Source organism: Alexandromys fortis, unplaced genomic scaffold, assembly GCF_014885135.2.
Source record: "Alexandromys fortis isolate MF-2015 unplaced genomic scaffold, M_Fortis_MF-2015_v1.1 scaffold_24, whole genome shotgun sequence".
NCBI lineage: Eukaryota > Metazoa > Chordata > Mammalia > Rodentia > Cricetidae > Alexandromys > Alexandromys fortis.
Genome location: NW_026067906.1, coordinates 8,789,174 through 8,813,428, shown reverse-complemented (window position 1 = coordinate 8,813,428; position 24,255 = coordinate 8,789,174). Strand labels below are relative to the sequence as shown.

Below are 24,255 nucleotides of genomic sequence, written 5' to 3'. Positions count from 1 at the left end.
TCTTCCAGCCTCTTATGTCCAATTGCTGTGATTACAGGTATATGCCACCATGCCCAGCAATGAAAATAAAGCTTCAGGTAAAAGAATAAAGAAGCCTAATGGACGAGCAAAATGCCACTTTACTTCTCATAGGAATATTCCTATGCTTTCCCTCTTGGTTTTCAAGATATCTCTGTATAAAATGTTTTTCTTTTAAAAAGTAAGAGCAATACAGATAATTCCGTGAACACAAATAGGAAAATATTGGAAATCTAGAGAATAGAACTGAATACTTTATTAACTACAGGCTTACTTTACGCCCCTACTTAAAGGTTCACGAGAAATTAAAAATGCATCTCAACCACTTTTAGCTCTGCTGGTGGATGAAACTTGGACAAATCTAAGTTGGAAAATAATCTAATGGTAAAGGGAAAAATTTTAAATTTCAGTGGAATAATATCTTTGTGCATGTTCTTATGCCTGAGTGTATGACTAAGAAAAAAGCAGAAGCTGAATTTGTAGACACTGCAAATGTTTATGGAAATGAAATCTCATGCTACAAAGCAACTATCTTGAGTCTCAGTTACCATTATTTTTAGCCATTTGCCATAAAAAAACTAGTTATCAGATTCTGCATATAGATAGCTTTATGTAAAATACATAAACATTTGTCCAAATTGGCACACAGATTGCATAAATATGGCCATCAAGATCGCATTTACAGATGAGCATGTACATTGCTGTGCAAATTATCACAATATTACAATTTCAAAAATTATTCAAACTGGTATCCAAGTAAAGCAATTAGTGAAAAAATACCCATGCAGAATTTAAATATCTCAGAACAAAATTTAAACTGTTTTCATTAAAAGTTCACACATTTAAAATAGGTTTATTCATTTTATTTGTATATGTCAAAATACATTTTTTATTTCCAAAATAGTGGGTTTTGCAACTAGTTTCATGCAGAAACAAGGTCTGCTCAATACTACCAATAAAGTCAATATAGCACAGTAGCTGTTCAATTTTAGATACAAAGAATAAATAACCTAAATACAAAACACTAAAATATTAGAAACATGTATTGAATCATTCTTCACAGGCATCCAAACTTCACAAATAAAAACCACAGCATGCCTAACTGTTGTGCACACAGAACGCATTGCAGTTACCAAACCGATCAGTTATCTGTGCCCTACCTCCTCATTAGACCCCACCATTCATACAGTTCAAATATAACCAAAAATAAAATCCTCACACCTATCCTTGTACCTTTAAGATCAAGAATCCTGAGCTTGGTAGTAAGAGTATTAACCTTATATCTTCATAAAACCAATCAAGAGAGAGAGCTTTACAATTCTACTTACCAAACACCCTTCCCCAACCCAAAGTCATCTAAAATAGGCAGTAGAACACAATGACCTTTTAAAATGAAGGGGTACAAATTCACATTTAATATAGTATACAATACACTCAATAATACAGTCAGCTACTATAAGCTTTACAATGTACAATTTATTCAAATGGCTGAACTGTTCAGTGGTTAAGGAGACAGTTATGTGCCAGGAAGATGTAATATTTTTTTTTTGCATGGTATAATGAAAATATAAAAGTTATTTGTCCAAATAAAAGTAATTTTCATCACAGACTTGGTTTTGCTTATTTTTTTCCTTTAAAAAAAGGCCACTGAAATGTATAAAACGGTCTGAACAATGACGATGGTATTAAAGCGGATGCCTCTTCACATGGCGGTAACAGTGCACTTAACATTAATCACAGACTAAGTCTGCAAATGATTTCATAGCACTATTTTGGCTAGCACAACAGTTTTAGACAGCACTCAGATAAATATAGGCATGTGAAATGGGAAGCAATTATCTTATGCAACTTTAATATGTTTGAATACTACCGAATGAAAACAAAAGTCAAAGCACTTTACAGTAGAAAAACTTGTAAAGATAGGGCTCCATAAACCGTGTCACTTTTAAGGTCCTGATATCCCACTGTTAGCAAGGTCTGTTTTAGACACCATTATGGAGTAGCCTACTTTGCATTAGCAGACATCTGAACTAAGAAAATCGTCAAGCATGCCATGTGGTGGTCTAAAAATCAAAACAATACACTTATTTATATATACAGCATCACTCAGTACCTGCTAAAATGAATGTGAAGATTACAGAATCTAACATCTTATACTACAATAAAAAACAAAACAAAGTGACTGATGAAGGCAGAAGATAGGACTTTAAAGCATTCATCTAAGAAATAAATGCATATTGCACCAACAGTGAAAGCAGATGGTCCACCGAGCAATTCAGTTCCAGGTGGGAGGCAACACATCAGCCTAACGCGTGACGAGAAGCTCAGAAGAGCAAGGCTTTTTTCTGTCAATGAGAAGGGTGTGGACACAGAGAGACTCTGCCACATAAAGAGCTAGAAGGAAAAGGTACAAACCCAAACACAGATGTAAAGCAAAAAATTTAAATATTGAGAAACTAGAAACTGTGGCACATCAAAAAAACAAAACAAAACAAAAAAAACTGTTGAATAACTGTCTTCTGTGAGAGCCGGAAGTTTTGTTGACACAAAAGTATTTATGTACAACTAAGGCTTACTGGTTAAATATCTGAGGCATATCTGGCCTTGAACACTTTCTTTATTTCCTGGAGCTGTAAACAAGTTTTCTCAGTCATTGAAAAAAAAGATTCTTCTCAGCAGCTGCTTTTAACATGAAACAATGGTCTTGATAACCAAGGGGGTGGGGCAGAAAATTTAACGAAACAAAACTCCTAGATAAGAGGGCATTTGGCAGGATGTGGGAAAACGACAGTCTCCAGAGGATCTTTCAGGCGTCCAGTGACTGCCAACATGGTCCACTGGGGAGGATGTGCAAGTCCCGCTGTTGCTTGGTTCTGTCCTCCAGACTACTTGGAAAGTTTGCTTATAACTCTGATCAAGGCCCCATTCTCATCCTTTAGCCTCTGGTTGTCTGCTTTTAAGTCTGGTAACATCTATGAGGAAAAGAGAAAGAAGTTCCCTTTAAACAGAAAAGGCAAAACAGCGCTCCTCACGAATGTTATGATGTCACCACAAAACAAATGGTCAAGCTTGTCAGTTCTATGTATTTCTAATGTCTACAACATATACTATGAAGGGAAAACACTGTTTGTGAATCTAATTAGTCTAATAAATGATGGAATGAAATTTTATCTCTCAAAATGATCAACTTCTACTAAACTACTTGACTTTATGACTCACAAGCACACATTAGAGCAGCCGTGAAATGAAGCCTGTTTTTTGTTAGGATAGGATCTTAGAGTAAGTTCTTTTCATAGCTCCTGTCAACACCTAAATCAAGGCCTTTTGCTCTGAAGCCAGACAATGCTACCACTCCACAAATGACTTAACTAGGGAATTGTTGAGGACTCATTCTGAATTGTTAAAATTCCTTTAAGCAACTCATCTATAGGACCCAAGTCTGATGACCTCAGACAGTGTCTGATCCCAGAGAGGCACTCATTAAATGAAAATAATCAAGGTAAGTAGAGTAGTTTATGTTTAAAAGAAAGCAATCCAATTTTCTGTTGCTATGCAGACACACTTAAGGAGAGGGTGGGAATGTTAGAAATTACATTAACTTTGTTTTTTTTAAAAAAAATTATTTATTTTATGTGCATTGGTGTTTTTGCCCGCATGTGTGTTTGTGTGAAGGTGTTGGAACTCCCGGAGTTGCTATTAGAGACAAGTGTGAGCTGTCATGTGGGTGCTAGAAATTGAACCCAGGTCCCCTGAAGAGCAGCAGCCCCTTACATTAACTTTCTAAGGGTAACTAAAACTTTATGTACTTTGGCAGGTTGACTACAAAATGGAACAATTTTTATTTTGGACATTAAAAAATGTATTTTCCAAAATATTTAATTCTCTCTTCAGTTTTCAGAATGTGCCGCGACACTGGAACATTAGAAGAACAAAACTGTAACTTGTAAAACCTTTGGGAAGAGTGAAGTTTACAGGGAGCCACAGTTCCATATGCTCAGTACTCGGAAACACAGCGGAGAGCCGGCAGCTGACACTGACTGTAACGGACAGTGAGTGAGTGAGGATAAAGGACAATGGCTCTGAGCGCAGACAATGCTATTGAAAAAGTCAAGGTAGGCTCGATGTTCAGCTTAAATGTAATTAGATGGTACTCTGCTTATGCTTCATAAAGGACTATGAATATTACATATACCCAAACTACTTTTGAAGTGAAAGAAATCTGAATTAGCTTAACAAAGGACAGACAAGTCTTTTAATTTCTAAATCATTCCCTAGTTTTACTGTGGCTTATCAGTTGCAATATACAATTAGTAATAATTTTAATGTTCTGAGAAGGCATGCATAATTAAACAGTTATATATGTGATAAGCTCCAGACACATGGTATTAATTTGTAGTTGTAAGCTTTTACAAAAACACGCTTACTAACATAAAAACACCTGCCTGGCTCTACCAAGGAGAAATGACGAAACTATAAATTATAGGTTCACAGACTGCAGTTGCCTAGAGAACCCTGAGCGCTTGGCTACCACTCTGGTCAAGGCCCTATTCTCAGTCAGCAGCCTCTCATTTAACTCTCTCAGAGGTTCAATTTGGTTTATTTGGTGCAGGTTCTGCAGGAATCAGAACATAAAAAATAGGAATAAAAAAATAAGAAAATACTCAAGAGTACAATAAGAACATAGAGAATCCCAGAAACAACAACAACAAAAATGAAATCTTAAAGGAATACTCCAATGCATTTCAAAGACAATTTACTCCTAGAATTCTACATCAAGCTAAGCAATACATAAACAAAATCCGAGATTTGTTTCTACTTCTCAAACCTACTTAAAAATAATGGTCTGATTAAAAACTAACCCAGTGAAAAGTTTAGACCTGAAATTCTAATTTCACGAGCATAATTCTGATGTGATAAAGATATCTTATAAAAGGCAACGTGGTAACGGTTAATCAATTAACTACACCATTTTGTCCCTTCAGAGTTCAACATTCAAAACAAAGTTATTACCAAAGATTACTGGAGAATTTGATGCCTCTGTCTGTCACCATCTCAGGTCACATTTTCCTCTGTTAATACTGAAGATGAATGTAGGACCTCTAGGACTGACAAGCTATGTCCCCAGCCTCAGTAACTTTTACTTTTAAAGGAGATTTTATTTTTTCTATCACCTTCTATAGTTTACCATTCAAAATAATAGTGAACTACATATATAAATGAGCAGAACTAATAAACCTCACTTCTTATATAACTACTTAATTTTTTAAAACTACCTGAATATCAGAAGTACCATACACACTGATTAGCAGTTCCAAACTCATGGCTGCCAGATGAAGTGGTGCACACCTTTCATCCCAGCACTTGGGAGGCAGACACAGGCGGACCTCTGTGAGCACAAAGCCAGCCTGGTCTACAGATGAGTTTCAGGACCTCATCTTCTTAAAAAAAAAATAAAAAGTAAAACAAACAAAGCAACCCATGGTCACAAAGATGGCCCTGTCAACGTCAGTGGGTCAGAGACAAAACAAAGAAACATGAGTGTCTAAGAGGGAGTTTGCTTGGTAGGGAGGGCTAAAGTAAAAGAAAGGAGCAGACGAGAGTAAGCAGAATGAATTATATATAGGCATAAAATCTCAAGAAAGAATTCATAGAAATTATAAGAAAATGATCTTGGCCTGGCAAGATGGCTCAGTGGGTAAAGGTGCTTGCCTTCAAGCCTGAGTTTTAGCTTGAGTTCAACCCCCAATTCGCCAAAGATATCCTCTGTCCTCAGCACTCATGCATGGCACATGTATCCATACAAATATAAACATAAAATAAATAAATGTGAAAACTCTAACAATGCTTCAGGTTTTAATTCCTCTTCTAGATTATTAAAACCTTGATTTAGGAAGAGAAACATGATATAGAGAATTTACAAACTGGATCATCAGAATTGAGACCAGGAACAGTAGAAGAACAGCATTCACAAAATTTAAATCCACAAACAGCGCACTTACTTTGAGCTCTTCTTCCATTTCAGATATTCTTCTTTCTAGTGCTCTTCGTTCCTAGATCAATTTAAGGTATCAATAATTATTTAATTATATTCCCATTATCTTATCTACTGTGAACTAGTGATACTTGAGCATTAAAGATAAAACCAAGAGCAGTGAACGCAGACGTGATGGCAGTGTTGTGTAAGCGTTCCAGAACTGGGAAACAAACCGAAGATCTTCTAAGATTACTTCCCATCAGCAATTTCTTTACAGTTCTGTCTTTCTAGTAAGATGGTACACAACATATTCAAATTACTATTGGTTTTTAGTTCAGATAAAACTTAGGGACAGAGTGAGCCAATACTCAAGACTGAGGACTATACGGAAAAGAACACACACAATGATGCAATTACACTATGATGATAGGAGCAGAGAAGCAAGAAGCAAACGTGCCTAAGATATGTGCACTTTACAACGTCAAAGGATCCCAGAGAAACTCATTTTCTCTACTCAACAATGTTTACTGTGAATTAGTTATGCGATTTACTTTACAGCTTTAGCTATATAGATTTAGTCCTAGAGTTTGACATTTTGTGTAGCATTAATGCGGTGAATATAGGAGAACAACTACAGCACTTATTCTAAACTGAGTTCAAAGAGTGGCAGGCAAAGCCAACACACAACATATTACTGCAGTGCACGGTTTTGTTTTCCCTTATCTGATCAGCATTTCTAGAGTGTTATGCGGAAAGCAAGCAGCAGTTGTTGAGGAACTGTAAAACTGGTTAGGTCATACCGCCCAGAAGATACTGACTCTTGCCGGTCACCTTTCAGATACAAACCATTGACATTTAGTTTAACAACACTGAAACCATTTCAATGACATTCTTTCCCAGATTAACAATTAATGTTAATATTTAGTAATGTAGTACAATTATGGTAAATGTCAATGTGTTTAGAGCAGGTGCTTTTAAAATAGGGATGGAGGCCCACTAATAGACTTTTGAGTACCATGTTAGATTCATGTAATATCAACATGCTTAAAAATTATTATAGACATGTTACTTTATAATAGATCTTCCCTCTAACAAAGAACACAATCATAACAAATTCACACAAACCAATACACAATTCTAGACTGATATGTAATACTCCCACGAACCTCAATTTTACTAGGTATCTTCAAAATTTTAAGTCAGTTATAGGTAAATACTAGAACATCATTCCCAACTGCCTGATCCTACTAGCCCCCAAAAACTGTAAACTGTCAAACTGAAAGCCATACATATAAACTTTTAGTACAGTGTCTGCCTTATACAGAGAATGCCGAATAAATGTTAGCACCTCTTAACAATGATCTGTAATGTTAATTAAAGGGTAATCACAGTCTAGTAGATAGGAACACATTAGCTACTCTGTAATTTATCTGCATCTGACAAGCGGAAACAAGGTCAGATGAGAAGAAGAGAATATAAAGGTGTGTGTTATCACCAGGCCAGGCACTAAATCAGCAATTACCTATACTTGATAATATATTGATGATTTTACATTCTTCTTGTGCTAAGATCTGTGTAATAAGCACTGCCTTCGTAAGAAATATTCTTCAAAAGTGTTGTGAAACAAACTTATTCTATTTATTTTATTCCACTACGTTTTCCGGTATAAGAACTAATCTCAGTAGTTCTACATGTCTTAGGAATAAAATTCAGTATTATATATTATAAGATATATACCAATATGAATAATATGCAGCAACATTAAATTTAAAGATATGTGAATCTCAACTTTTAGCAATTACTAGATACAGCAACCTTTAAAAAGGCCTCCAAATACTATTTTTAAAAATTAGGTGAAATCATATTAGAAGAGGAATTATTGTACAGTACTATAGACATCAACAGACTGCAGTTTATTTTATTGTATTCTGTGCCCCCCCCTTTTTTTTTTTGCAAAAAGTCAAATTGGTAATTAAAAAAAAAGTTAGAAAAGAAAAACAATTCCACATCATTTGTTTGATTCCTTGACCTCAATATCAATCACAGTAACCATGATGTATGTTCTTTTCCTCCACACCATGTAAGTCTAGCTACTGCTAAGATGTGTGACATTCTATAGGTTTTCTTCCTACATATGGATCACTGTTACATTCTCAAGTTTTCAGTCTAAACTGTAGATGTACTCCTCTGGCCATGGCCAGATTCTTGAGCAACAATAGCAATTGGAGAGAAATACAGCTAAATTATCACAACCAATGAGAATATTGTAGAAAAGAGAAAATGATGTAAGGGTTTCCTTTATCACATTTCTTCCTGCTTGCAATATCATATTACAGTCTAGAGAAGCAAAACAAAACAAAACCTATCACTGCTTAACCAAACAATAGGAAGGGGAACGATACTGATTCGGTAAGATGGACACTTACCCTTTTCTCCATCTCCAACAGTGACCTATCAGCAAACCTTTCTTGTCTCTGTAAAACACAAATTAAAAAGCAGTTGTAAGTACAATAATGTTGAGGGAATACAGTGTAACTCTCCTTGGTGGATGCTACCAAAAGTAATAATTTTCAGGTGGCATAATACAATTCAGCTGCTTTAATAGGCAAATTTCAGTAAAGAAATAAAAATAAAAACATGGTATGTGTTAAAATGATCAATAAAAGTGTTTAAGAATGGAATGGTCTTCAGAGCTCTCATTTTATATAGCTTCCTTTTTTCCTTACAGTTCCAGTTTGAGGGTGAAAATGAGCAACTCCGAAAAACACCCTCCCCACCCTTCCCTCAGAAGCTGCCTTCCTTTCTGACCCATCAGCAATGGCTAGTCTAGCTGACGGATTCCAGCACTCGGAAGAAGGTAGGCTTATCGATAGGTCGAATGGCTTTGTATGAAGCAGGCGGATTGCAGCAGGACACTCAGAGACTTGTTTCTTGGCTACAGAAGAGAATCATAAATCTGTGTATTCACAGTTGCAGAAAATATCTTTCTTTTCTTTCAGACCCAGCCCTAAACACGTTTTCTACTACTGAGCTACATACATCCTTAACACACCAAGGCACTCTTCTATAAGATATGCAGTGACCTGCACAAAGGCCCATGTCCAGTGAGTAATATTCCCAAGCAGATCTATGTGGGACTGTAACTGACTATCAATTCTCCTGTAGTCAGATATATACGGGACAGTAACTGACTATCAATTCTCCTCTAGACAGATCTATATGGGAGAATAACTGACGGCTGTCAATTCTCCTCTCCTACAGAGTCTGAGTAAGAGAAGATTAATCAAAACTACCCCAACAGGAAAAATTAGGTGACAAAAGAACATATTGAGCTCAGCAGAGCACATGGCTCAGCTGATCCACCAGGTGAACAGTGAATGGTAACTGTACCGAGAAAATGTGACCAAATCCCTAGAGTAAACCAATGTTCAGTGGACTTGCTATGTTCTCAGTAGCCTCGTCAGTTGTCAGTTATGTGCAACCAGAAAGGCATGCCAGTTATTTCGACCCCCCACTACGAAGCATGCTCTCGTCTGCCTTTCTTCTCTATCTTCACAATAACCCCTAAATTTTTAACACTCTATGGGTCACCTGACTTTGGAATTTAGCACATCATCTGTTGTGCGTGGACAAGTGCTTCTAAAACAGCAGTAGTTAGAAATCAGGTAACAGAGCTCAACATGAAAAATGAACTTTTAGAAATAAAAAGCAGGCATAAAAACTGGCTAAGAAAGAAGCATTCAGTATTATTCAGATGTAAACAGTTCTTTCTAGTTGGACTCTAAAAGCTACTTGTTTTCTTAAGAATCAGTGCAATTCTCAGATTTCAATTATATAGATTTCAATTCTATAGGATTTCAATTATGAAGTCCCTTATACTCTTTGATCAATTCTTTGTTTTCATTTGTTTGAAATGATGAGGCAAAGGAGGAGGGGATACAGCTATATCTATTTCCCAAAAAACAGTGTTCCATGGGAAAAGACCTTGGGAGACAATTCCAAGTTCCTAGGTACAAAATTCTGAGCTTTGTCATCACTAAGATGTCCCACAGAAAGCCATTATGAAGGGATAAACATTATCACCCTCCAGCACTATTACATCAAAGTACTTGTGTGTGTAAGACACAGAGACATGGAAAAGAGAGACAGACACATAGACACAGGTATGAGCACCCTCAGAGGTCAGAACAGGGTGTCAGATCTCCTAGAGCTGGAGTTTCAGGCAGCCGTGAGACATTTGGGCGTTGAAAACTTGAGTCCTCTAGATTAGCAGGAAGAACCCAATTGCTGAGCCAGGCCCACATTTCACTTTTACTTCAACAACTGGCACTGTTCATAATACAAAATTACTCTTTAAATTTAAAAAACCACACATATATAAAATATTTATAAAATACATATATAATACACATGGTGTGTGTGTGTGTTTTCCTTACATGTATGTCTGTGTACCATGTGCCCATGGAGATCAGATGCCCGTGGACTGGAGTTATACCATTGTAAGTCACCATGTGGATGCTGGGAATCAAACCTGATTCCTTTGGAAGAGCAGTCAGTGCTCTTAACTACTGAGCCATCTCTCTATTGGGGAGTCTGCAGATGTAGCTCAGTCTTGCATGTGCAGACTTTAGGGTTCGATTTTCCATATCACAAAAAACCCTTGAATTCTTTCCATATGATTATACTTCTGTATTTTTATATTACAAAAACCAGCATTTAGTTAACTGTTATTTATGTTGATGCTCTAAATAAAGCATTAGGATTAACCAAACATACATTCAGAAGTAATATTACAGAAAAATGTAAGCTTTTAGATATAATAAATCATCTCTGCTAACCTGAGACTAACAAAGAGAGAAATGTACAAACCTGGGTAGCCTTTTCCAACTGCAACTTTAGATCTGTTAGTTCCATATTTGTGTCGTGTAGCTGTGCCTTTAGCTTTTCATTTTCAGCTAAAATTTGTTCATAAAGCTAGAAAAATTAAGGAAGAACAGATTACTTTTGTGGCTTTCCTAAAGTGATCAATGACTACAAGGCTGAAGTGGAAAAATTAACGTAGATGTGTGCTATACTCTGACAATATATTTTAATTATTTAAATAGCCTTATAAGTCATTTAGAAGTAATTTGCAAGTTTGAGGTCAGTCTGTGCTAAACAGTCAGCTTTGTCTAAAGAACAAATGAAAAGATTATAAAACAAAATGTATCTGAATATATATGCTTACTTCATTCCGAATGGCCCTTTCCAGTTCATTCCAGCAACACAGACAATAAACATAAAGCCCGGGTACTTTTCTTTCTCTCTAAGACATGGCTATTTACATGCTCCCTACAACTAGTTGTCAGAAACTCATAGTAAAATAAGGCATTTCAAAGTATTGATTTCAGCTGGAAGTGGTGGGGCACAACTTCAGTCCCAGTACTTGAGAGGCAGAGGCAGGTGGGTCTCTGTGAGTCTGAAGCCAGACTGGTCTACAGAGGAAAAACCAGGGCAGTCAGGACTACCATACCATAAAACTGTCTCGAAAAACTAACCCCGCTCTCCCCAAAAGAAACAAAATCAGCCCAATTTCTATATAAGCAAGTTTTACAGAATAGTACTAAAAGAATATACACAGATACCTTTTTGAAGTCAGTTGAGTCATCCTTTTCTAGCCTACTACTGTAAGGTTTTCTTTCTTCTGAGTAGCTGTAAGAGCCAGAGCGACCCAGCAAGGAGTCATACCGATCACTCGATGATGTAGAACCGCTGTCATACCTGCAAAGGATGAGTCGAAATCAAAACCTTTATTACAGGCTCCACAAATTATGTTAGTACACATTGAGTCTAGAACGCCTTGATAGTCCCAAACAGTAATAGTCTTTTTAACTTGTTATCAGCTTTTGTGATACATAATAAACAGGAAGTTATTCTTAATTTCTGTATCTAAAATCAATGCTAATTTCATATTATGATAAATTATTTAGATTTAAACAACCTTTTCATATTTTATCATGTTGTAACACTTTATAACACAATTTATTACAGTCCAACTGATGGCGCCTTTCTGTTTTTTTGGTGGTATATAGTAGTGTATAAAATTAGTAGCATCTTAGATTTGATGAAATAATGAATTAATTTCTTAAATGTCGACAATAGGTTTGTCTTAAACAGGAAATGTGTGCTGTCAGTAACTGAACTCCTTGGTTATTTGGTTCTGTGTTCAGATGACCTGTTCTGATGAGAGCTACTGCTTTACATCTCAAGTCCACAGTGTCATCAGCATAGGAAATTTATTCTAGGTCTCACAAGGATCATGATCAGTAGTTGTCGGCAAGAAAAACAGATCAAGATTAGAATCAAGAATTGGGTGATTCTGAGCTAGATGGCGAGGAAAAATATCTCCACTCATGCATTCTCTTTCTTCTTTTTTTCTAAGACAGGGTTTCTCTGTGTAGTACTGGCTGTCCTGCAACAAGCTCTGTAGATCAGGTTGTCCTCAAACTCACAGGGATTTGCCTGTATCTGCCTCCAAACTCCTGGGATTAAAGATGTCAGCCACCAAGGTCCAGCTTTATCCATTTTCTTTTAGGAGAGAAGGTACTGAATACTTAATTCAATCTATGTCTGGCTGTGTGTGGATTTTTTAAAATCACTTTCTGATACTAACAGTGAGATGGTCAATGTTGAACTTAGGAAACATGGGAAAGCCTAGGAAAAAGTAACACTACTGTAGAGATTTGGGGAAATTCTTCCTTCACAGTAACTGACTATAATGACCAATCAATCTAAAGTGATACTCCTAACATAGCAAACCACTATTACCTTCCTCCATCAATAGTCTTAATTCATTTTATTCTTATTTTTATTTTTTAGTTCTTCCAGACTGGTTTTCTTGGCTGACTTTGAACTTGACCTGTATACCAGGCTGTCCTTGAACTCAGAGATTCGAATGTCTCTGTTTCCTGAGTACTGGGATGCAAGGCATATGCCATCACTGCTTGAAATCTTAGTTAATTTTTTTAAAAAGAATGTGTTTTATAAAATTTTAATTGTGTGTGTATATGCCACAGCACACACGAACAAGCCAGAGGACAACCTGAGAGAGCAGGCTCTTCCATTCCCCTATGTAGGTTCTGCACATTGATCAGGTTGCTGCCAGCAAGCACTTCACTTGCTGAGTCATTTTGCCTGTCTAGGTCATCTATAATTTTACAGATTCTTTTATTGCCCAATTAATTCTAAATATCTACAAAATTTATTAAGTATCTTTATCAAAGGTAAAAATGAGGAAAAAAAATCAGCAAAAAATTCAACATACCTAGAAACAGAATCCGTCTAGAAAGTAAAAACAAAAGACAAAATGCATATTAAATTTTATTCTTTCATTAAACTATTAATTCAAATTGAGGAAGAAAATCTAATGTAACAATGATATTTACAATATTAGAGAAACTTATTATTCATGCTTTCATTTTAGTATAGTAATTTTTAGGGAAATTGTAGAATACAGAATCACTATATTTTTGCATGTACAAAACCTTACAATTTTGTTTTGAAACATGTTCCGTTGAATTCCTGCAAAACTGAGCGTACATAATTTTTTAAATAGAAGTAAAAAGGACTGTGAAAAATATCCATTACTTACTGTCACAGAGAAAGTGACAGAAGAAAGTTTACTTTACAACACCTCAAAGCAACTACTTTATTCATCCTTGTTTCTAAAGACTTAGTATGAGTCAGACAAGTGGATATCATGTTTTCCGTGAATAGTACACACACAGTCAATCTAGAATTCTAAAAACAGCTTTATATTCCTTCTAGATTTAGCAATTAACCTATAAGAAATATAGAAAAGTTGTGGCTACACTGAAGTCCCCACTAAATGGGAATGTTAACCACAATGACTATGAGGACACAAATCATCAATCGGGATGAATGTCAATTTTGGGGAGGATGGTATTTAGTCCCCCTTCTATCACTTCATCTACATTTTTCTGTAAAGCAACTATTCAGAACTGGTTTGTTAAGACTCTTGACTCTGGATAATTGTACATGTCCTTATAACCGTGTTTCTTCAGAATTCTTTAATCTTTCTCAGACTAATTTACTAATTCTAAAGTATGTTCAAATTTCCTTTACAATATTAATTTTGCTCTGGCTCGTAGTACTTAATATGCTTATTTTATTGACTTAACTCTTCAGTTTTATAGACATTTAACAATTTCAAAAGGATTTAAAATTTAAAGATAGTAAATTCTAAAAAATGTTCAGACAACTAAAATATGTACATGCCACATTTATTACCAGTTTTGTTCACTGACTCTTCAACAGTCAGAAATCACTCAAGTTCTATTTGTCTTTAAGAATCTCAGTGTTACCATTAACTATTTCTTAAATAAACAAAAACTCCATAAAATTTACTTTCTAAATAATTTTAAACCAAAATTTAAATGATTTGAATTATGTATAATAGATAGTGTTACATATGTTCACAATGCCATGAGATCTAACTCACAACCTCTCTCTTCCTATCCCCTCTGGTGAGCACAGACTTTCTGTCGAGTCTGACATTGTTAGATACCTGAATAAAGGGAGGCATACAGTATCTGTCTTTCTGTGTCTTGCTTAGTTCACTTAGCATACCCTTGTTCCCTATTTAAATATTTTTCAAAATAAAAACACCCTTTATATCTTTTTAAATAATAGGTTCATGTAAATGTCTACAGTATATAAACTTCTGTTTTCCTATCCATTCATCTAACCCCTAGATACTAACTGTAATGTTCTGTCTCTTTAAGAGACAAGCCATGCCCACTCCCTACCTGCTTGCAGCCTCAGCCCCACTCTCTCTCTCTTCCTGTCTTGGCAAGGCAGCCCCTTCCCCCTCCCTCCCCCCTTTTCCCCTTTTCTTCCCGTCCATAACCCATCTAATAAATGTCCAATTTTATTCTGTATGGTGTGCCTCCCACCTGCTGCCTGCCCACATTACTCGCCTGGGACCAGCCAGCCGCCACATGGCTGGGGACCAACCACCTTCATTTGGGGACCTGCTGCGTGGTCTCGACCCTGCTGCCCGGGGACTCGCAGCAAATCCATTTCACTAACTGCTAACTATTCTGTAACATAACACCCATACAAATACAAGTAATAGGAACTTATGCACATATATTTAGTTTCTCTATTTTCAATGTTTTCTTTTACAAGGAATGCTACAATGTATTTTCTATAGATTTATCTTCACATACTTCATTTATACCTTGGGAATAAATATCTAGAAATGGAAACAATAAATTTTAAAAACCTGAATATTTTCTTAAGGCTTCTGATAAGTACTTTTTAACTAAAATTTTATGATGATGATGATGATGGTGTGTGTGTGTGGGGGGGGGGTACATACTTGAGGATAACCCTTGGGAGCTGGTTCTCTCCTGCGATGTTGGCTCTAAGCATCTAACTTAGGTTACCAGCGAGTTTACCTGCTGAACTGAACACAGCACTAGTGTGCTCACTGTGCTGGCAGTCTACCTATCTACCTACCTATCAGAGGCCTATTTTCTGTAGATCACAACTCTGCCATCTTCAGGAATGAAAGCTCAGTCTACGGCTTCTAGATTTTGCCACTGTTGAGCACCTTCCAGGTCTTTCCCTTGGTCAATATACGTTGACACTTCTTCAGTTTTACTTTTTCATTCCTTCCCCTTTCACTTGCTCAACTCTGTGCCCACTTATAGCGTATGGTTTGATTAATTCTGACAGTTACGGATCCCCTCCTGCTATCACCTCTAAAATATTCTCTATGCCCTATTCAAGTCACCCAATCCTGAGCCAAGCATGACTTACACTACCCACCATGGCACTACAGCCTGCAGTAACCACTGTGAATGAACAGACGCAGTGGAGCATGGTTAGGTGACTGAGAAGGGTACTCAGTGGGGTAAGGCCGTTTACCTGGGTCTCCTTCTTATTGGAACCGTCTTCTGTATCCGACTGCCGGTCCTGCTCATTTTCATCACTCTAAAGCACAAGATCAAATCAAGTTTTAAAATAGACATAGATGTTGAACACTTGATATTTTTGACTTTCTGAATTTAAAATGATTCTGTGCAGAATATACCAAGAAACTTTTATATATGTTCAAACTTTTCAGCATTAATTTTTTTGCCCCCCGATACAGGGTTTCTCTGTGTGGCTTTGGAGCCTGTCCTGGCACTTGCTCTATAGACCAGGCTGGCCTTGAATTCACAGAGATTCACCTACCAATGCCTACAGAGGGTTGGGATTAAAGGCATACGTCACCACCACCAGAGTCATTATTAAAAATTTTAAAGGAAATAAAATACACTTGCTTCCCCCCATTTTTCCTTATCATTTATGCATTATATGTCCCAACTTTCAAAACTAAGCTACTTTTTTTTAAATTTATTTTTTAATATTTTTGGCTGTACTTCTGAAGCTATAAGTTACAATTCTGATATAAGACTGTTTTAAGAGAAATTTCCTTAAATGTAATTTCCTACACCTTTATTTTTTTTGTTTTATGGGTCTAAGTCCTAGCTGGATATTATATTTGACCTCCCTTAAACAAAAAACCCCAGCCGCATACATCCTTGATTACTCAAGTGAAATATAAGCATTTCATTCATACCAGACAATGTAAAGACATTAAAGTATTCAATGTCATTTAACATGTTCCCATAATCTATGATACTGTTCTCATGTATTACAGCCCCTTTAAAATTTAAGTTGTATATGCCAATACTATCTGTACTACATTTAATCACACTATTAATATAAAATAAAATGAAGAAAACTAAGCCTCTGAAGTTAAAAGTTTTTAGAAAAAAGTTGACAGGAATATGTTGTTTATGGCAAAAGTAAACTGAAAATAAAATTCTGAAAATTAAAAAAAAATTATGAGAAGAAAGTTTTCTCCTTTAGAAAGTGCCCCCCCCCACCCCCTTTTATGTGGAAACAGTTTCTCTGTGTAGCTCTGCCTGTCCTGGAACTCACTCTGTAGGTCTGGCTAGCCTCAAACTCAGAGATCCACCTGCCTCTGCCTCCTGAGTGCTGGGATTAAAGGTGTGTGCCATTACCACCTGACTGTAACCTTCTGTTTTTTCAATGGAGCAATGTATATAATTTAGAGATTCAAATTTTTTATAGCAATGAAAGTAAATGTATTGTTACATATAATAACACAGATGTACTTCCAAATCAGAACCCAGCCGTACTCTAATGCACTTACCGGCCGACTCTGGAAATAACAGAAAGAATATGGGGGCTTTGTATCACCATTTTTATGCTGTCACTAAGTTACACATTTATTAATTATGTTTCTGGATAAACATCATACTTTAATAAAAATGTTTTTTTGGATTGAGGTTGTACTTCACCAACAAAGCATTTATGTACCTAGAATGCATGGTGCCCTAATATGACCCTCAGCTTTGTGAAGAATACTAAAACTGTTAAAAACAGAAAAATTACCAAGAGGCTACTTTTATTCACACACACACACACACACACACACACACACACTATTTATTCAGGTTCTCTCTCTCTCTCTCTCTATATATATATNTTTCTCTCTCTCTCTCTCTCTCTCTCTCTATATATATATATATATATATATATATATGTGTGTGTGTGTGTGTGTGTGTGTGTGTAAAAACATATACACATTTTAAAATTTAATAACTGGATTGATGATTTAAAACATATATTCTCTTAAGGATGTAACAACTTTGAGCAAGTACTTAAGTATACTATCAAGCATTTTTTAACAGGTTCTCACATCTTGTGTCCAAAAGGAAACTCCAGTAGACCGCCTCTTTTCTCTAGGTCGCCGTCGCTCTCTGATTGATTTGGCTTGTGATTTATCTTCACCTTCTTTTTCGTCTTCTTTTTTCTCTCCCTCTATTATGGATTACATAAACCACATGGTTGCAATTTATCCTGATAATGTTTTTACAAGCATATGTCAAAACAATTCTAGGGCTCGCTAGATGGTTCAGTGGGTATATACAACTGCTGCCAAGCCAGGGGACACACACAGTGGAAGAAAGAACAGACTTTGACAAACTGGCCTTCGACCTGCACAGGTACCCTATCATCCTCATCCTTACATATACGTCCTTGCCCAGGACACACAAAATAAGCAAATATTAAAAAAAACCAAACCAACCAACCCACACCCCAATTCTAAGTTAGCCTCTTTTGTGAAGCCTACATTTCTTCAGTTAAAAATAATTTCTCCCTCCATCAGCACTGGTGTATATATGGTATAAGCATACGTTTCACGCTCCCATTAAGACACATTTTTAATGGTCATGAGAACAAATTATCTCTACTTTCTTGCTGTTCAAAATAAAAACATTTCCCAAAGATACAATATTTGCAAGCAGAAAACAAGGGAACTGATAGGAAGAACAGGACTCCAGTTATCAATGTGTGACAGCAGGTTACACCCAATGATGCTAACAATGCGAGAAGAAACAAGCGGACAGAAACCGATGACGGGCTAGATGGCAGGATCCCTGGACCAGCTGCTGCTCTACCACTCTATCACAGCTACTTCATTTCCATTCTAAGGACAAACCTTTTCATCTGAAAAATATATCTATCTTTCATTAAAAGCAAATCAATATAAACATGATTTCTGCTTCCTCCTTGCAAACAGCTTCGATACTACAAGAATACAGGGACCTTTGAATGTGCCAGAAATGTAGACACATAAGGAACATGACTGATTACATTGTTTCTGTTCAGTACACCAGTTTAAGAGTTTCTTCTTTAGTTGCATTATTAACTAGGGAAACCTACCCAAAGGATTACTTGAAAAAAACATGGCTTCTTACCTCTTTCATTTTCTTTCGTTAATCCCCGTGAATAGGCAGAGGTTATCCCTACAAGACTGTTTGGCCTGTTTAGTTGACTTGAAGCATAGAGTGAACTGCTTACAGTAGAAAGAGAGGAGGATGATGGAGTGGTTGAACTGGAAGTTGATACTGGTCTGTAACGTGTATAAGTCTGTGAAACATTAAAGTTAAAACCCATTGGAAATATTAAGTACACAACATTGATTTCAAGGGACAAGTACTATCCTCATCATGCCAAAGTCATTCAGATTCTAGCCCAAGCTGCTCACGTATTTCATACACTGTTTATTAGGCTCTACATCTCAACACACTCAGAGCCATAAGAACCACCCATGACACTTGACCCAGCTGTGCTGCCCACAGCATTACCTCATCGTACGTTCTGGAATACTTTTGTTTATATTCATCTTCTCTAGATGTTTCTGACTCCTTCTTTTCTTCTTGTTTCTCTTTATCCTGTTTTTCTTTTTCCTCTTTTTCTTTCTCTTCATTTTCTTGTTCTCTAGTTCTTGTAGAACGACTTCTTCCTATTGTTTTTTCAGCTTCCTGAAGATCAGTCAGCGTTACCCCCTGCACATCAAAAAGCATAAATGGTGATACACATGAAAGGTCATTTACAAAGAGTAGTTTGCAAGCTGATAAATCAAATATGAATGTAATTTTAATATACGAAATCACATTCGTTTTATGAAGAGCAACAATGATAGTAACCGGGAAAGTCATAACTATAAATAAGAACCTGTCTACGTTCATAAAGTAACAAAATACTAAGAAAGATTGAAAAAATCTGAATATATGTTCCTAATTTCAGAAGAAGAGCCAAGCCATATAATCCATTTATATAAAACACTACATATATTAATTTTCACACATTAACTTGAGGTTTGACAAATCTCCAATAAGTAAGCAATGAAAACAAGCTAAAAGGAAAAAGTAGCTTAAGACCCAGCAAACGTAATGCTTTGAAAGGCAAGTAATAGTAAGGTTCAAACAGCTGAATCCAGACTACTGAGTTCCTCAACTTCAAAAACCATCTACCATCAGACTGATGAGGAGCAAGTAAGACAGTAACTAGCCTGAGAGATACTTTTCGTAGATTTGTCCATTTGGTGTTTTCAATGTGGAACACCAGGCCTATTCTCCATTCCTCCACCTCCACATATTCGTGAGACTTTAACAATTATAAGGCATCATATGGCCAGGTGGTGGTGTGTTTGCTTTTAATCTCAGCACTCATGAGGTAGAGGCAGGAGGATCTGAGTTTGAGGCTAGCCTGGTCTATGGAGTGAGTTCCAGACAGTGTCTATGGAGTGAGTCCATAGACAGGGCTACCCAGAGAAACTCTTGTTTTGAAAAACCAAAAAAGCATTATATGATTAATTCATTTTAACACCTATGAATACACTAAACTAGAAACCAAATTACGAACAGAGGATTAAAGCAATACTTGAAGAGAAAAAAGACCATTACTAATTAGATGCAATGTGATATCAAAAGTGTAACCTTATATATAAAAGCTATGGAAGGTTAACTCCAGCAACCTTTATCTTTTCTGGTTATTCATACAGCAAAATGAAAATGAAAAGGTTCTGTACTAATTATCTGTATGTTCTTTATATCATATGCATAAATATACCTGTGTTGACCTTCTAGACTGTCTTGCTTGTCTAGATCTTGCTTTTCTTTGGGATTCAGACTCTTCGTCCCTAACGGGAGTGAGGTATGACCTATAGTAACAAACAAAAATTGTCAGTTGGAGATTCAATATTTATAAATAGACCAATGTTTGTGATTAAAACAAGCAAGCATAGTGTTTAATGAGTTAAAAAAAATCCTCAGAAAATGTCTTTGTACCTACTTTGAAATTCATTAATTCAGTGTGACCATTCTTATTTTTTTTATTTTATGTGTATGGATGTTTTGCCTTCATGTATGTCTGTATTACTTGCCTGCCTGATGCCCACAGAGGTCACTGGATCCCCCTGGGAGTAGATTTTCAGATGACTACCAACAGCCATGTGGTGCTGGGAACTGAGTCTGGGCCCTCTGGAAGAACAAGTGCTCTCAACCACTGAGTAAGCTCTATTTCTTTCTAGATAGGAAGCTAGTTATACTTAATACAGCATGCCGATTCCTTTCTTGTTTTAGTTAAAAAATATTGTAACTTAATTTTAAAAAAGAAACCAGGGAATTGAAGATTATGTCTTGATCTATTGAAAGAGACATAAGCATTTCACTAGCAAAGTGCCAATTCACAGATATGGAGAGGGTGAATCTAAGCTCTACTGAGAAACAACTCATTCCATGTCACTTCTCTAGAGTACCACAAATCCATTTATTAGCACTGTACACTTAATGGACCACGTTATATCATTTTTTATTATAAAAAAACGGAGGGGGCTATCTTTTCTACATCTATAATACTTTTAGGTACATCTTTTTTTCCAAACCTGTTGCGGGAGATCCTTCTGTCTCTGTGTTGCTTTTCTTGGTTAATGAATAAAGAAACTGCCTTGGCCTGTTGATAGGGCAGAACTCAGGTAGGTGGGGAAGACAGAACCGAATGCTGGGAGAAGGAGAGAGTCAGGGAGAAGCCATGGAGCTGCCAGAGACAGACGCTGGCAATTTTACCCAGTAAGCCACAGCCTCATGGTGATATACAGATTAATAGAAATGGGTTAAATTAAGATGTAAGAGTTAGCCAATAAGAAACTAGAGCTAATGGGCCAAGCAGTGATTTAATTAATACAGTTTCTATGTGATTATTTCAGTTCTGGGTGGTTCTGGGTGGCCGGGACAAACAAGCGGCCTTTTCCTACACAAACCTGACTTCAAATTCCTTAAACCCTCCCTGTAGGCCTGCTTCTGTTTGTTTTAGCATTCTTAGATGATTTGTGAGGTGTCTGCCTTAAAGTCTATTGTAAATGTCAGAACGATTGTATTGAGATGGAGACACTCCTGTTATTTATTTAAACTCTGAGTACAAATCATATTCTTTGGTTTTGTTTTGGAGACTGTTTCTCTGTGCAGCCCTCTCTGGCTGTCCTGGAACTTACTCTGTAGACCAGGCTAACATTGAACTCCTGGAGATTCACTTGTGTTTGCCTCCCAATGCTGGGATTAAAGGTGTGAGCCACCACTGCCTGGCTACAATTGTTCACATTTTGATCAAGGACGGAATACTCTACAAAGGGGATGAAGACTTGCCTCTTGGGGAAGCAGCACTGCTAGGGCCAGTTCAATCATGATCACTTTTTGTCACAGACCCTCATCTGTCTGGAACCGTCAGGAGTTCTATGGAGAGTTAAGATCATCCCTCCTGCTCTGCTCTCCAAAGTCAATCCAAAAGTCCCAATGAACTTTTAAAGGAGCTCCCTGCCAGCTTTAGTACTCCTCTCAATGTTATCGTCTATCCTGTACCTGGACATTGTTCATTAAAGCACAAGCTCCGGTGCTGACTGCACGTTCATGCCACCTGTCCAGCAGCACATCACATACTCAAACTCCTTAGAATCATCCACAGTCCCCCCCTTCCACCCCACCCCAAATTCTTTAGAGACTCTAATTCCTTTCAAACACAAAGGAACTTACTATTACTGTCTATACTTTGTTTCTGAAGTCTACCTAAGATATATGAATCACTGTTCTTCGCATGCATTTTCCTAGATAAGTCACTGTCAGAGGACAAGTTTATTTTTAATTAGTGACTCTGATCTCAGCAGTCAGGTAAAGTCCAATGGTCTGACAAGGCATGAGAGGACTGATTACAGCAATGGAGAGCAACTCAAGAAAGTTAAAACATGGCAAATTTAAGAAAGCCAAAATTACACCTCAGCAATTATTCTGAATTAAGCTTTTTTTTTTTTAATGGCCTCTGTGATAGCTAGTTTTATATCAACTTAACACAAGTCCTAGTTACTTGGAGAGGCAACCTCAACTGAGAAAATGCTCCTACCTGACTGGGTTGTGGGCAAGCCTGTGGTACATTTCCTCCATTGATGACTGGTGTGAAATGGCCAAGCTCACTATGGGTGGTGGTGCTGGGTGCTAAGAGGAAGTAGGCTGAGCAAACCATGGACAGCAGGCCAATCAGCAGACTTCCTCCATGGCTTCTGCATCAGCTCCTGCTCCAGGTTTCCAGGTTGCTGTCCTGAGTTCCTGACCTAACTTCCCTGGACAGTGGCCCACAAGTTGTTAGCTGAAATAAACTCTTCCCTTCTTAAGATGCGTTTGGCCATGTCGATTGTCACAGGAACAAAAGCCCTAACTACAACAGCCTGTTCAGGATACACTGTAGGCTCATCTGGCTGAGTATCACATCTTGGTCAGGAAGATGTAACTCATGAGACGTCTTTCTGCTTTTGAGCAGCACTATGTCGATCATAAGGAGGGTTTCTCCCTTAACCGAGGCATTTCACATAAGAATTATTTCTTACTGAATTAATCTCACAAAAATAATCGTTCTGACCTAAATTCATAATCCCAAATTTTATTTTTTTTTAAAAAAATCTTGCTTTCTGCATTTTAGTGTGTTCTAGAAGTGGAGGAGGAAAAAAACCAATAAACAAAACATTTTCTCTATCAACTCTTCCTTAGCTTGAATTTTTCTTACAATTTTAATTGAGGTCCTGTCACACATGCTCTCATCAGCACCACTGATGATATATATATATATACACACTGATGATATATATACAATATTATATATACTATACAATATGTATATACAATATACAGCACCACTATGATGCATAAATGAGCACATCTGCGACCTGACACCCTTTCATCTGCTCTGCCACACTAAGCTTGGTATACTCATTCTACCATTGTTTTATAATGTTCATTCTGTTTTCCTGGTTTTTACTTACATGTGACAGATACTGCCAATTTTTCCATTAACAACTACACAGAAGTTTCTATGCCACAAGATTTGAAAGGAGGAAGAAAAAAACTCAATAATCCTGTATTAAAATTTAAGAAATGTTCTACTGTATCATAAGGGTTTAATAGCCTTCTCTAGGAAAATCACATGTAAAGAATTACAATGTGGTAAACGAAGTAACATGTATTTACTAAAATTTAAATAAAGGACATTTCCCCTGCTTTCCCCCTTTTCTTTTTGTGTGGCACTCTACTAAATGTTGCTGCTCCTCAGTCTGGGAAACAGAGCTGTTTGTTCCATTCATTCAGCACATATGGGCTCACTGTCAATTCTACCAGATAAAAAAAGCAGAGATGAAATCTAAAGTGAGAGCTTGTCTAGTTACACAAAATAAGAGTAAGACTCCAGATAGCTACATCCATCACTTCAGCCTTCATGAGCTGCTCTGTAAGTAAAGTAGGAATGTGGACTACTGAGTTCTGAATTCAGCTCTGTATGAAATATCCACTTCATTCTTT

General features: G+C 36.8%; 1 protein-coding gene across 6 annotated transcripts in view; it reads right to left on the bottom strand.

Moving 5' to 3' along the window:
• Positions 1 to 1,410: 1,410 nt before the first annotated feature.
• The window catches only part of Ppp1r12a (protein phosphatase 1 regulatory subunit 12A), a 109,938-nt gene continuing 87,093 nt past the window's right edge, over positions 1,411 to 24,255 (bottom strand). For 4 of the 6 annotated variants that reach the window (XM_050135548.1, XM_050135554.1, XM_050135549.1 and 1 more), the window contains 11 exons: positions 20,492 to 20,582; positions 19,225 to 19,425; positions 18,835 to 19,006; positions 17,772 to 17,893; positions 15,926 to 15,991; positions 13,296 to 13,312; positions 11,617 to 11,752; positions 10,862 to 10,966; positions 8,419 to 8,466; positions 6,018 to 6,068; positions 1,411 to 2,990 (listed from right to left, as the gene is read on the bottom strand). In XM_050135548.1, coding sequence (XP_049991505.1) covers positions 2,904 to 2,990; positions 6,018 to 6,068; positions 8,419 to 8,466; positions 10,862 to 10,966; positions 11,617 to 11,752; positions 13,296 to 13,312; positions 15,926 to 15,991; positions 17,772 to 17,893; positions 18,835 to 19,006; positions 19,225 to 19,425; positions 20,492 to 20,582 — 1,096 coding nt within the window. In that variant the 3' untranslated portion in view covers positions 1,411 to 2,903. Of the gene's footprint in view, positions 2,991 to 6,017; positions 6,069 to 6,792; positions 6,824 to 8,418; positions 8,467 to 10,861; positions 10,967 to 11,616; positions 11,753 to 13,295; positions 13,313 to 15,925; positions 15,992 to 17,771; positions 17,894 to 18,834; positions 19,007 to 19,224; positions 19,426 to 20,491; positions 20,583 to 24,255 lie in introns of all 6 variants that reach the window. The other 2 variants (XM_050135551.1, XM_050135552.1) reach the window with 2 other exon arrangements.